Source organism: Sarcophilus harrisii, chromosome 5, assembly GCF_902635505.1.
Source record: "Sarcophilus harrisii chromosome 5, mSarHar1.11, whole genome shotgun sequence".
Lineage (NCBI taxonomy): Eukaryota > Metazoa > Chordata > Mammalia > Dasyuromorphia > Dasyuridae > Sarcophilus > Sarcophilus harrisii.
In genome coordinates this window covers 29,720,915-29,736,169 of record NC_045430.1, presented here as the reverse complement: position 1 = coordinate 29,736,169, position 15,255 = coordinate 29,720,915, and the positions used below count along the sequence as shown (strand labels likewise).

Below are 15,255 nucleotides of genomic sequence, written 5' to 3'. Positions count from 1 at the left end.
AGCTAGCATGTAGAGGCACACAGACCGCATTTGATTTCACCAGCACTTCCTAGCAGAAAGTTCTAGGAAAAGAAAGGCTCTCTGCCAATGCAGGCCGGCAGCTTCTCCACCACTTGCAGTCTTAGAGACTCGTCTGTAGTTACTAAGACCTTAAGAGATTTGTGCAGGGTCACACAGCCAATATGTGTCAGAGGTGTCCAGGCCTCCCTGGAGCCAAAGCCAGTTCTTGCACCCCTTCCCCTGTGATGCCTCTCACTAGCTAGAAGGGGCATTAAATCCATTTTGTTCTACAATGATAAAAACAACAGTTGTTTGCACACAGCAGGTGCTTAAGGAATACTTTTTTTAATTGAAGAGAACAGTAATTTACCCATAAAGCCTTGCCTTTTGGCTAGAAGTGCACTTAAGTATATCTTTTTCTTAAATGTCTCAATTAGAAAAAGGGCCCAGAATCCCTCAGGCCTACTCACTTTTATCCACCGTTGGCTCAAGTTAATACAAGCTTCTGTTAGAGTCATATCATACCTGAAAAGAAGGAAAAACAAGAGTTTATGAAGACATGAATATCTATCTTTTTTCCCCATCAAAATAGCCCTGAGTTCAAACCCAGGTGAAGAGCTAGAAAGCATTGGAAATATGGACTCTTCTGCCTGAAGAATCACAAGGGAATTCTGACAGTCCCCAAACTGACAAATGGTTCTAAATGAAGTGTCACGTCCAATTTACCTAGTATTACTACAAACTGGTGTTCCTGAAGGAGGCCAAAAGTTCTCAGCAAATGGGAGTCAAAAGTAAAAATAGCTGGAGGCTATGTGAGCCCCCATAACATCAGAGGAGGCTCCATGCAAATCGGAGGGAAGTTTGGACTCCCAGGCTTCCATCCGTCTGTACCCTGGAGCCCACATTTGGTCCTGGGCTTTCCTAGGACATGTCTCTGGGTGTAGAGTACATGGGGCGACTTCAGAGATCACCTGAGTGCTCTGAATCATTCGAGGGAAGTTGGAGGTGGCCGGGAGGATGCAGTCCGTTCTGCCCGGGCCTTTAATGGGGCAGAGAGGCCTGATGTGAGGGGATACCTCTCCAGAAGGGGCTGGGAGAGCCTGTGTGTGGGGGGGGGGGTTGGCTGACTTGCCACAGAGGGGACTGTGGCCCGTGCAGCCTCTGCCGTCCCTGCCCAATCGGGATGACGTTTGCCCAGGCTCACACAGCTAGCACTAAGAGTCTGAGGCCAGATCCGAACTCTGCTGCACCGCCCAGCTGCCCCACTAGCATTTCTTTAAGAATCAGTCACTTCCCAGAAGCCAAAGGCCACGGGATGGCCTGTCCTGGCTATGCTGAGAGAGAGCGAGTGCTCACAGGTCCTGACAGGGGGAAGGTCCGGATGGGCCAGGGGCCCATCGGGAGCCTGAACGTCCCGTGGCCTTGTTTTGGTTATTAGCAGGGGGCGCCTCGAAGCTCATCAAGCCTCATGAAGGTGTGGGAACATCTCGAGATCCACGGGCGGGTGAAAAGAGCCGGGGCTCTCTGGAAGTGTTGACGGGAGCCCCAGCACACCAGGCACAATGCGCTCCGATGCTTTCCAGGGGACAGAGCGCATGAGGGTGAGCGCCCCGAGCTTCCCTTCTGCAGGCCCCCTCTCCCCCTGTCAGCGACTTTGGGAAGAGGCCGGACTTGGGTCGGAGGCCCACTGGCTTCTGAAGGAAACACTTACTTTGGCTTTACAGGTGGCAGGCCAGGAGAGAAGAACCAGGCATTCCAGTCAACTTGGTTAAGAACATCAGTCTGCAAGCAAGTGGGAAAATTCTTCAGTCTGCCACATGACAACCTTTCTCTGCCAAAAACAGGCCCCACAAGAGGGCCATCGTCTTCAAGTGTGAGGTCATGAGCACATTATCACTGTATCAATATTAAGAGACACTGTGGGACAGCACACGGAGTGGGCGAGACTCAGAGAGGAAGGTTCAAATCCTGCTTCCTGACACTTTCCTGGTGGGTGATCCTGGACAGGCCTCATGGATTTATTTACTAAGACATCTGTGGGTTGCTATCTACCCTGGGGGAGGGAATTCTGACACAAGGAGCTGCCCACCCTGAGCAGGTCCTTCATGTGTATTATAAGGACAGTAAGAGCATTTACAGTGGTGTAAAGTTTGTGAAGCTTGTGGCAAACATTCCCTCATTTGATTCTCACAACGACCCTGGGAGGTGGAGGCTCGTACTACCTTCACTGCACAGAATATAATGCATAATTATAATATTGCGCCTCGTGGCGAGCTCCTCTCCAGGTAGCTCCAACAAACACAGGTGACCTTATGGATTGTACAGTGCCCAGCCGAATGATAAGCAGGTCTAGGATACAGAGATGTTCTTAAAAGGGGAACATCACATTGAGTCTCAGAGGAAAATTCTATAAAATCATTGACATTGTTTTGAGCATGTACTTTAAAAATCCAAAAATAAGGAGGGCATTTAGTGAGTTCATCCTTGAAATGCCTCTAGCCCACACCTCCCAGGTACAAAGTGACTCAAAAGAGCCTCCACAGAATGTGCAGCAGGAACAAGAGCACGCCGTGTCCCCCTCACCTTGTCTTTGAAGTGGGCATAGAGGAAGGCTTTCCAGTCATCGGTGGTTATGCTCTTGTAGGAAAATTCCTTAATATACGCTTTTAAGAAGGCCAGAAAAACCTCTAGGAGAAAAAGACAAAAGGAAAAGCGGGGTAGGGTGTGGCCACGTAGGAGAGAGGGGGGGGGAGTGTGGACAGAGGCAAAGGCTGTGAGCCGGCATGGGCGTGGAGGCCTGCAGGAAAGGGCCCATACAGGAACAGTGGGAGAGGAATTTGAACAGGGAGGATTCATCAGCCCCAAAGACTTGGGAGACTCACTGAATTCTCACAGCACCCCGGGAGGGTGGGGCAGTACAGGCCATGGAGTCAGGAGCCACCTCTGTGTTCGATGCCACTGCTGGCACTTACTAACGGTGTGACTTTGGAAAAAGCACTTAATCTCTATGAAACTCAATTTCCCCATCTGCAAAATGGGGCAGTAACAGAAGTAGTAGAACACAGTGAACCAGCTTTTGAGACAGAAGATCAGGGTTCAAGTCCCATTTGACAGACTAGCTGGGGGGGAATCCAGAGAAATCACTAACCCTCTCAGTGGCCCAGGTGACTATGGCTGTGTTATAGAAAAAGTGCCTGACTGCTTTGTAAATACTTAAAAAAAATTTTTTTAAATATTTATTTAAAACTGAAATAGAAAAACAAGAAAAAAATTGAAAAAAGAAAGAAAAAAGGAAAAATAAACAAAAACCATTGTCATGTACCCAGCAGAATGTCAGGGAGGGTCCAAAATATATAACAATAAACTTCCATATGAAGAAAAGAGATATAATAATAGGAGACGTTACATTCTGCTTTGTAAATGTCCAAGGGCCATGCTGTTCCAAGAGAACAGGTTATCTTAGAGCCACCGTGCAATTGTGAAAACAATGGATGGGGCAGAGCTGCTCTCAGAGAAATGCTTCAGGAGAAAAGTGAAGACAATGTCCAGCATTACCTGGTCCTCCCAGAAGCTGTTCGAGATAAAAGAGCAGAGCAAAGCCCTTCTCGTAGGGGACAGAGGAATACACCTCGTCAGGGTCCACGTCCTTCAGGCTCACCACTAGCTTGGTGAAGGCGTGGGTGTCTCCAAAAGTCTTGATCTAAAACAAACAAAATCCAGTAAATATGATCCAGCAAGACAGCCAGAGAACAGAAGGGTGAGGGCAGGGTAACAGCACGTTAGGCTTGGAGTAAGTCCTGAGTTCAAACCCCTCCTTGGACTCTTACAAGCTGTGTAGGCCTCTGTCTGCCTCAGTTTCCACAACCATAAAATGGGGACAAGTAAGAGCTATCTTTCAGGGTCCCTGTGAGGATCAGATGAGTTACTGTATCGCGCCTGGCACGGTGCCTGACAGAGTAAGCGCTTATAAATGTTAGCTGCCACCACCATTATTCTCTGTAAATGGGGATGAAAGCAGCATCTCCCTCCCAGGGTTACATTGTGAGAAGAAAGTGAGATGGTATTTGTAGAGGCCTTTGCCTACCTGAAGGCCCTGCATAAATGCTGGCTGCTATTACACCCACGGTACTCTAAGTGAGTGAGTGCTGAGGGAACCAACATACTTCCTCAAAGGTGGGGAGTTTACTGTTATTGCATCTACAAATGAGTCACATTTTTTTTTTATTTTTGGAGGGCAGAGGTTAAGTGAGCATCCAAATTCATTTGTTTCGTAGGAAAATTAAATAAGGAACCAAAAGTAGACCTTTTAAACAGACGTTATCTCACCTGATCCTCACCTCCACCCTGTGAAGAAGGTGCTGTGATTAGCCTATTTTACAGATGAGGAAACTGAGGCAGAGAAGGTGAAGTGATATGGTGGGATGACCCAACTCAGCAGGAGCTGAGCCCCGGGGGCCAGTGCTCCCGCCGGCTGACTGCTACTCCCAGGTGGGTCCATAAGGCACCACCTCACACCATCACTCTCAATCTCGTGCACCAAGTGACACTGATTAGACCCAGCAGACATCCTTTGTCTCTCACAACACTGACCTTCCAGTTCTACACAAAGGCTAGAATTAGCTGCTGGGTCTCGCCAAAGTGTGGTCAGATCTTTGAAGAAGAGCTCTGAAGGACAATCATCTTACCGAGTTCTTTAATTCTCCCCATCCTCCCAAAGCGTGGAAATGCCTGAACTTTTCACCAAATAAGCGACCACAAATATGGCGCTCCAGGTACACGGTATGTCCTTCATTTAACCTAAAAAAGAAAAAGATCAATTTTCAACAGCAGAGGCAAGAAAACATTCCATTGAAACAAATTTCTTTATATTTTTTGATTCAAAATCAACAAGCACTTATAAAGTGTCTCCTGTGTGCCAGGCACTCTGCAAAGACAGATGAAAGAACCTTACTCTAATAGGGATGTGCACAGACAGACAGACACAAGATACAGAGAGGACAAACTGCAGTAGTTTAGAAGCCAGATGCTGCAGTTCAGGAGGACTGAGAGAGGCTTCTTGGAGGAAGCCACGAAGGCCAGGGGCTGGGGAGGAGGAGGAGTGCCCGCCAGCAGTGCCGATGCCCGGCCTCTGGAGAGGGGGTCCTGAGGGGGGGTCTGGGAGGCCAGGGCTGCTGGATGAAGGAGACTGGACAGCCAGGAAGGGGCCCGGTGATGGAGGGTAGGAATCCAGCGGCATTTTCTATTTGATCCCGGTGAGAACAGGGCCCCTGATGTTTAATGAGCAGAGGAGATGGTCTGGCCTGCGCTCCAGGAAGATTGCTCTGCAGTCAAGTGGAGGCCGGCCTGGGATAGGAGAGGGCTTCTGGTGAAAGTGACTCTGCTTCAGGCAGCGGGCCAGGTGGCCCAGCCTGGGCCCAGCCCCTGGCCAGATCCATCTGAGAGCACTGGGTACCACTTGACCCCAGCTACCATCTGGACCCCATCTCAGCCCACACCCAAGACAGGCGACCCTGGGAACAAACCCATGACCAGTCAGGCACCTTCTCTGGGCCGGGCACCACGTCCAACAGAGAACTTGTGATCTAACGGGGAATACGAGACGTCCACAACAACAGGTGCACAAACCAAGGGAGATAAGGGCCAGTAAGAAAATCCTACCAAAAGTGATCCCAAGTTTTGTTCGTCACCAGATTTCCTGTCCAGCTGTGAGAGATCTCGTGGGCAATCACCTGAGGGAAGGGGAGAAGCTGTCAGACCTTGCAAGGGGAACTCTCTTCTCTTCCTCCAAATTTTCTGAAGCTCAGCCTCTAGCTAATATATTCAAAGCCTCATTAAATATATTAAGTCAATTAAAAAAAACCCAGAATATTATTTGACCAAAAAGAAAGTAGAAAGAGAACAGTTTAAACATATAAAAACAATCAAAGACATTCAGAGGAGGAAGGAATTATTTTTTAAAAAATGTTAACGATGCTCTCTCTTAGTTAAAATCTACTTATATTAGAGTTGAGGGGAGAGGCAGATTCCACAAATATGTCCCTTGATTCTGTTGTGATTCTGTCCAATTCTAGCCCTGGGTTCAGACTATAGCCTCATTAGACCTTCAGAAAAATTTCCATTTTTTCCTCTCATTTTGACTGCAAGAACATGAAATTTTAGAGATGAATGGGACCTGGGACACCACCTAATCCAACCCCAGAAATAATACAGGCCCAGACATGCTGAGTGATTTGCCCAAAATGGGACCTACATCAGGGAGACTTTCTCCATTCAATGCTCTCCATTCTGAAACACTCTGACCCTATTTTCTGACTAGTAAATTCAACTCATAAATCAGAGGTAAGAAAAACTAAAGCAGAGAGTCAATTGTATTCTGAACTCCACACTGCTAATCATCTTTTTTAATGTTACTCTACTATTATAACCTGATGAAGGAGCACAGTTTGGCCGTTTAACAGTTTTTTACACTGAGAACACAGTAAAAGAAACCTTGACTTACATTCGAGAGTGACTTGTCGCCTGCCTGAAACACAAAAAGAGAAAGTTACCTTCAGGCTAAAAATTAAATCCCCAAAGGGATCTAAAGATAAGTTGTATTTCTATCTCATGTTGGGGAATTAAGAACCATGGAAATTCTGTGACTGGGACCTTCATGTGATAAAGGAGATACTTGAAGAAAGAAAAAAGGGGATGTAAAGCAGAGCACTGAGCTCTGGACTCCATATTCCTTATTATGGGTGGGCTCTAACATTGGTATAAAGCCCCTTCTTTCGGGGCTTTTCTTGTATTGGTTATTTTCCCTTTCTTCTTTCTCTCCTCTCCAATAAGAAGTACTGAAAATAAACAAATGAACTTGTTCAACAAAGCCAGGTAAATGGTCTAATCCTGGTTCTACTGTGTGTAGCTGACACATTATTAGCATGATCATCAGCCACATATGATCAGTGTGGTTCCACTGTCTGGAAGATACCCAAATAAGGGAGATGAATATTATTGTAAACTAACTCTTCCAGTAAAATCCAAAATCTTTTGAATATTTCCTCTTCTAAATATAGAGGGTTTTAATTAAAAAAAAAAATACAACAGTAATAAATAGCTGTGATAATCCATATTGAATATGTTAACAAAAATTGGATAAATAAGTGAGAATATTTGTTTCTATGACTCCAAGGTTCTTCCCATTTTGGCACATTTTTGAGAACGATTTAATAGCTTCAAATTGCACAGTATTAGTACTTACCAAGAGAGTGGGAGTCACAAAAGTAAGGCAAGGATTCTCCATGCCACCATACGGAAAGGAAGGTGGTAAGACCAACAAGTCATACTGTCCCCAAACATAAGGTCCTCCCAGATCTTCAGCAATTTTCAACATCCGTTCAGTCTGGAAAAAATAATTCAGATTGCTTTCTGCAAAGGCTCCTGTTTAATATTATACTTAACAGCTATATTCCTTTCCCTCAACTTCTTTACAGAGCTGAGGGACTATGAGTATGGGACACTGTATATAATGTCAGATTTTTTTCAACATGTTGGTTTATTTTTGCTGAATCCTGCCTCCCTTTTTTATTCCTTGCTATAAGATGTCTCTGGGAGGAGGGAAATATCAATGATATAAAAACAAAAGATGATAATAAAATTTTATTTAAGAAAATAAAATATGTTTACATAATCCCATCGACCATGAAAATAATTAAAAATTAATCACAACAGTCAAAAGTAAGAACTCAATCACCAACCTCAGAAAATTCCAGAGCAGACTTTTCCACCTGTTCTTTCTCAGACCACACCAATGTTCTTGGGCCAATCTTCCTGTAAAATCATACTTTAATAAATTTTTAAAATTCAAGCACATTTTCTGATATTGAATCAAATACTGCCCATCCTACAATGGGGAAGTAGGATTGCCTGGGAAAACAATGAAGAGGTGGGTTCTCCACACAAAGCTGATATTTTACATATGGCCACTGGTACACTGTTCTAAAGGAGGCAGAAGCTGGCTCAGAAGAAGGATGAGACAGCAAATGCCTTCCTGGGAATATGTAAGCTGAGTAAGGATTCCAGAGCAGTTGGGGCACACTCTTCCTCCTCCCATTCCAGGCAGGCAACTAGCTAATAGGAAGTTGCTGCTGCTTCTTTTTCATATGTGGAGGAAATAAGTTAAATGATTTGCCCAGAGTCACAGAGCTAACAAGTATCTGAGGCCAGATTTGAAGTCAGGTCCTCCTGACTCCAAGGCAGATGTTCTATCCACTGAGCCACCTAGCTGCCTCTAGAAGTAAGTTTCTTCTTCTTCTCTCTCTCTCTTTTTTTTTTTTTTGATTTGATTTATTTAATATTTTCCCCCAGTTACATTCAAAACAAATTTTTTTACATTGGTTTTTAATATTTTTGAGTTCTAGGTTCTCTCCCTCATCCCCACCCACAATTAAGAAACCACCCGTGAAGTAATGCAAAACATTTCCATAAGAGTCAAGTTGAGAAAGAAAACATAGATCCCAGCCTAATAAAAATAAAAATCTTCAAGAAAAATTAAGTTGAGAGGAGCAGGGTGGGGAGGAAGGAGAATGCTTCAATTGGTATTTAAACGCAATCAGTTTCACCTCTGGGTATGGATAGGATTTTTCATCATAAATTCAGAACAGTTGTGGATTATTGTACTAACTAAGAATAGCAAAGTCATTTATAGCTGGTCATTCCAGAACATTGCTATTACTTTGTATACAGTACATTTTACTTTGCTTGAGTTCATGGAGGACTTCCAGGGCTATTTTTTTTTTTCTGAGAGCATCCTGTTTATCATTTCCCATACAACAATCATATTCCATTACAATCACATCACAGTTTACTAAGTCATTCCCCAATTGATAGTCATCCTCTCAATTTCCAGAGTTTTTTTGCCCTGAGAAGAAAACTGCTATGAATATTAAAAGCAAGCTTCTTAACCTGGGGTTTGTGAACTTAAAAAAACCCCACCTCAATATATTTCATTATAATTGACTTCTTTTGTAATCCTATGTATTTTATTTTTATGCATTTAAAAGCATAATTCAGAAAAATCCATCCCTATGCTTCCCTAGACTCTGCCAACTAATACATAGGAATAGAATTCAGGAAAATGAATTCTTTCCCACACCTCTAGGAAACCATCCCACTGAGACATGAAGGGGCAAATGGGGCCAACCACTTGGATTATTGATAGCAGGGTCTCTCCTTGAATGGTAAATAAATTATGAAGCATCTTCCTTATTAAAATGGATTAGAGTATTCATGGTAAGAACAAAACAAAAATAATCTTTTTTGGCTTTATTAAGTCTGTACACGCTCCCAATCTCTCCTCCAGCACCTCTTAATATAAAGGGATGGGTTTGTTACTGGCATTATTGGCTTGGAAAGATTCACAAATGAGACTATATCTCAAAGAAGAGATCAGAGGAGATATCTCTATCTACTCTTTGGCAGAAGAGGCATGGGTCTCGGACTTTTTTAATGGACAGATCTGTTTTGTTTTTTCTTTTCTTAACATTTCTTTAAAAAATATTTGTTATATAAGATGGCTCTCTGAAATGTGGGACAGAAGGATACTGGGGAAAATCCTGGTGATGTAGAAAACAATAATATAAATAAGAATTTATTCTTAAAAATGAGATACTGAGAAAATTGTGGAAGTGGGGGTGAAGTAGCTATTCATGCAAATAAAGAATGTCCCAGAGGTAGGACGATAGACTGCAATGTGTGGTGCATCCAAATCTATATTTCATATTCAAGATGATTTTTAAGATCTTTCCCAAAGAACCCAGAATCTCAGAAAAGTGAATGCTGAAAACTCTCTATACATGTAAATGGAAACAACAAAATACTATTAAATAGGAGAAGAGGTCTTCCCAAAGGGTAGTGTATATCTTAAGAAAGAAATGAATCAGTTGCTGATTATTAAAACCCATGAAAAGTTCATGGGGCTAATTCATCTTGTTACCCCAAGTCTAATCTTCCCATTGACTTCAAGCTAAATACAAAAATATTCACCTGCTTTCTAAGGCCCCAACAACAAGAGCAATCAGATAGCATGGTATCGGGACCTAGAGGGAAGCAAAAAGACAAACACTTGCATTATAGTCCAAAAATTACCAATGAGCAAGACAATGGATGTCCTAAAATGAAATAAATAAATTCCCCTTTCTAGGGGAACACATAGTATGGTCTTTGACCTGTCTGTCAGAAGAAATTCACCTTTTGAGGGACCAACTTGCTCTAGCTCTGGGTGCAAACCATTTCAAAATGACTTCTCTCCTTCCCCCTCCCAGGAATGGTTCTGCTTTTCTTCATGGACTTGTCTGGGCATTATTTTGCAATTCATGTCATTAGTGGTAACAACACACTTTAAACATCTCTTAAAAACAAAAGGCTATTATATATTTTCCCTCTGTCTTATTAGAATGTTATCTACAAAGGTATATTTTCCCTTTGTCTCTTGTTACTTTATTACTAATTAGCATAGGAACACAAATATTTCCAGAATTCTTGAAGTGATAGACCCACTTCCTGTTAAAGCACTTCTGGTTTTACAAAACTTCTTTTATGTTAGCTTGAGGCATGATGGGCAGATTGATACCATGGATAATCAATTCTTGATTTAAAGGGTTCTAAAAAAGGACTCCTGGTATTATTTTTTAAAATATGCTTGGCTCTTCAACATGAAATGTAGAACTTCAGATCTGACAAACACCAGTGAGGTCCTGGAGGCTAAGCCCAGCCTAAAGGAAGGATTAGGAGCCCATCAAGACTCCATGGGAAGACCTCGAGGGATGGGGAATCTTCAGACTCCTGAAGAAGCCCCTTTTACTTGGGACAGCTCTCACGAATAGCAACTTTCTGCCTTACACCCAGTTGTAAAGTGAAGTTTTCAACCACTGTTTAAAAAACTGCTCTAGGTCTTTCACCCCATTTGGCTGATTCTTCCAAGATGGCAGCTATCAGGCCCCCTGAAGTCTTTCCTCCTCTGGACAGATATCCTTTTCCCATCTCCAGTACTGTCCCCCTTCCCCCAGAAATGCTCTAGTTTGACAATGTCCTTCCTAACACACTCTGCGCAGAGCTGAATCCACATAAGGGATTCGCTGGGGTTATGGCAGCAATCCAGTCCTTTGGTCCAATACAAGAAAGACCCTCCTAACAATGGGAGCAATCTGAAAAACAATCCCCCTCTCCCCCAACCAACCTGCAGGTAAAGAAATTGCCATCATTAGAAGTGTGAGAGGAGGTGACTGTTCAGTTGTTTTCAGTCATGTCCCACTTTTCAGGACCCCCTTTGGGGTTTTCTTGTCAAAGATCCTGGAGGGGTCTGCTATGTCCTTCTCTAGCTCATTTTACAGATGAGGAAACTGAGGCAAACAGGGTGAAACATTTGTCCAGGGTCACACAGCTAGGAAGCATCTCTGGCCACTGTACTACCTGGCTGCCCTAAGGAAGTTTTCTTTTCGGAAGTATATGTTATAGAGATGTATGCTTCAGGGAGGGTCTGGGCTGGATGGCTTCCGAGGTACCTTCCAAAGCTGAGATTCTGGGAGCCCTTTCCTGATCCAAGCAGAAGTAGCAGGAGAATTTTCTATTTAAGAAAATTTATAGCCCAGAACCATAGCTAAAAAGAAGAGATTATTATAAATACAAATATTAACTTTGATATGTTCATAAACAGGCTTATGCTTTTCTCTCTCCCAGCATTCCCAAGACTTGTCTTGGCACATAATAAATGGAATGCCATATAAGAATATTAACTGGTATCCGTTCAATGACAAAAGGTCTTGGAATGCGCGCTGCTAGCGGGCCTCCTGCATTTGAGCTGTAGGATGAGATGAACAATAGCCTCCCAGTGTGAGCAGGAAAGGATGAGTTGCAATCTGCATGTGTGAAGGGAATGCACCCACTGATGAGATCACAGTTCTAATGGGCTATAAGTCACAACAAATACAAAGACTTCAAAGAAAGGAGGTAAGAGTTAGCAAGTGATGTTGAGAGAAGAACAAAACACAGACCAATGACAATGGAAAAAGCAAAGGTAAAGGGACTAGAGCCAGATCTGGGATTGCACTGGTACTCCTGGATGAGGAGATTCTTTCTCCCAATGCACATCTAAAATTCTCTAAAATTAAAAAAAATTAAGCTAATAATGCCTTCAGTATTTTATATAGATTACAATACAATTTTTATTAGTGCAAATAAGGAATATACTAAAGTGGGTACATGGCTTTTAATTTTTTCTCTGTGAAGTTATATTTATATAAAATATAGTGATTGGTTTCTAATGGAAATATGGAGTGAGAATTCAAATAATTTGACCTCTTGAAGATTTCATTATCCAGATTAACTGGGTAACTAGCTGAATATTATTTGATCAATAAGATTCAGCTAGTTCACAGTTAATCTGGATAATGAATTGTCCTACTAAGTGTCTGAATGGATTTTAATTCAGGTCTTCCTGCCTCCCAGTTGAGTGCTCTATCCATTGTACCACCCATATGTCTCATTACTTTATAGTTTGAGAGAGCCATCTGGTACACCGAAGTCTAAGGTCACAAAGCCAGGCTGTGACAAAGCTTGAATACAGGTTTCCCTGGAGCAGACATTATACCACACTGCTTCTAAGTAATTCAAGACAACACAAAACAGCAACAAATCTCCAGCCAAATAGGTCAGACAGTATTGGTGCTGCTACCTTGGAAAGGTGAGGGTATAAAGCCTTACTTGCTCTGAACAAATAAATGACCAAAGTTTTGGAAGGCTTATGCTGATTGTGATGTGCCCTGGGCTTTTGAGGAACCTTCTCTGTGACATGGTTCTGTCACCAGATCAACTCCTGTGCCCTTCCGAACAATAGGCCTGCCCACTAGCTTTCCATCCAGCTCCCCATCACCTTTCCAACTTTATGCAATTGTCTTCCCCTTTAAAAAAAAAAAAAAAAAAAAAAAAAAGGGCCTTGAGGGCAGGCACCAGTTAGCATAGTGCCTGGGTACACAATATTTTTAATAAATACCTTTTCATTTATTCATTCATCACCTTCCCCTTTAAAATGCAAGCTCTTTAAAAGCAGGAAATGCTTTGGATCCTCATAGTTTAACAAGAGTAAGAACATAGTAAGTGCTTAATCAATCCTCATTCTTTTTTTGTATCATTTTACTTAACTGTCATTAGGGTATATACTTTGCTTTAGTTCTGTTTACATTTGTCTGCATTATTAAAACAAATTCTCTCTCTCTCTCTCTCTCTCTCTCTCTCACACACACACACACACACACACACACACACGTCCCAAAAGCATTGGTACACTTTGAAATTATGAAACCTTAAAACCATGCCAAGACTTTTTAAAACACTGTCTATAATACAACGTGAACAGATATTTCTATAGAGAGAACCTCAATTTTAATTTCTCACTTAATGGCTATTTTCTCTCTAAGCAGAGATCACATTCCCCTCACCATCCCACTTACTCTGAAATACTAGAATTAGAATTTCACAGTTGAAAATGAAACTTCCTCCCAAATCAATGCCCAAGATCACTTAGTCCAGTCCCTTCATTTTGGAGATGAGGAAGCAGAGGCCTAAAAAAAATAGCAGAGGTCTTCGGGTCATCCCTTAAGAACTTCCCGAGCTCTCCCAGCAAGTTAGCAGGCAAGCTGAGGCTGGAATCCAGGCCAGCTGAGATTAGCAAAGTGACAGTTGGCAGGGAAGAGTAAGAGAGAAGATGGGCAGAAGGAAACAGGAAGAGATCTCTAATTTGAATACATAATCACAGATGAGAATTTTCCAACATTTCTCTTCTTTTATATGAAAAAATATTCCATTGTTGAAGCACATAATCTAAGTACTCTACTAAAGGTAAAATATATTTTATATTAGTGTACCCTATGATAAACTTAGTGATCTACAAATTCACATTCAAATACATTTATTGTAAAAATGACAAAAAGAAGTCCCTATTGCCTTTGCTTAAATCTCTTAAAGGAAGAATTAATTTCACTGATTCAACATTTCCTCATTTCCTCAATGAGCACTGAAGAGCTGACTTATCAGATAATTGCAACATGATATCCACAACCACCACCTTTATCTTGGTAATCTAAGCCTTTGTTTCTGAAGATTAAAAATAGCAAAAAAAAATTTCAAAAGAAAATGGGAATGGAAAACATTCTTATTTTAGATTAGAATGTTGCACTAAAAACAATTATGATTTTACAGAAAGAAACAGAAAGAAAAATATGTATGTGTGCGTGTGTGCACAAACACTGCCCCACAAAGGTCTTAGTGCAGTCTGAAATTACGAAAGCTTAAAACCGCACCAAGACTTTTAAGACCGCCTATTTATATTACAGTATGGATGGACATTTCTGTCCTTGCAAATATACAGTCTGGACTATGATCTTACTTTTTGTATGAATTTATAGATTTTCCTACTGGAGTCTGCAGGATCAGGGGCTTCTCCATCACGGACAGCACTCATAAGAGCCACCAGCTCATTGGGAACTGACACCTAATCAAAAAGAAATATGAGCTCCCCATTAACAATGAAACGCAACCCACAATTACTTAACATACATATATTAAAGAGTTTCCCTTTCCCTGCTTCCTTTGTTCTTTAGCCACTCATCATCTGAAATCTGTACCCATGTGGACACGAACCTCTAAACCCAGCCTGAGCTCTGACAAAGAACCAGACCGTCCCTGTGCCAGGCTTCCGTATTCCCTGTTAACCCAAAATTGAAATTCTGGACATCAGAAGTATTTAATGGCCTGCAAATAACTGAGACATTGTTTCTGGCCACATATGAAAAAGACAGCAAGCTGTCATAGACATATTCTGAATGCAGCTTTCTCCAGAGGCATTATAGCACCATAATTCTCAGAGTTTCCTACAAACACCAGAATTTAGGTTTTAGCCTTAAAGGTTTACTCCATGCCCAACCAAGTGATGAGCCTTCAGGATCTCTTAGCTGGAGATCATGGGCCACCATCTGGTTTAAAACTAAGAGCAGAGAATAGTCCAGAGTCAATCTTCAATTATGTAAAACACCAGCTCTCTTATTTAAATGAAACACTGAGAACCAGAAAGATCCTAAAGGGTCAGGAATGGTGGTCTCCAGACCTTTGGTGCTATGCATTCTCCACTAAATTGCTTGTGTTAAGATCCTGGAGTTATCAGAAATCCAGGAGGATCCACACAAGATCCCATTTATTTGCCTAAGCTGGTTTGATTCCTGATTC

General features: G+C 42.1%; 1 protein-coding gene across 1 annotated transcript in view; it reads right to left on the bottom strand.

The window, feature by feature from the left end:
- LTA4H (leukotriene A4 hydrolase) overlaps positions 1-15,255 on the bottom strand; it is a 37,043-nt gene that overhangs the window by 8,050 nt on the left and 13,738 nt on the right. The window contains exons 5-15 of the mRNA XM_031940960.1: positions 14,420-14,524; positions 10,024-10,076; positions 7,737-7,809; positions 7,241-7,381; positions 6,500-6,523; positions 5,659-5,729; positions 4,686-4,797; positions 3,556-3,700; positions 2,584-2,687; positions 1,712-1,782; positions 471-525 (exon numbers count right to left, since the gene is read on the bottom strand). Coding sequence (XP_031796820.1) covers positions 471-525; positions 1,712-1,782; positions 2,584-2,687; positions 3,556-3,700; positions 4,686-4,797; positions 5,659-5,729; positions 6,500-6,523; positions 7,241-7,381; positions 7,737-7,809; positions 10,024-10,076; positions 14,420-14,524 — 954 coding nt within the window. The remainder of the gene's footprint in view (positions 1-470; positions 526-1,711; positions 1,783-2,583; positions 2,688-3,555; positions 3,701-4,685; positions 4,798-5,658; positions 5,730-6,499; positions 6,524-7,240; positions 7,382-7,736; positions 7,810-10,023; positions 10,077-14,419; positions 14,525-15,255) is intronic.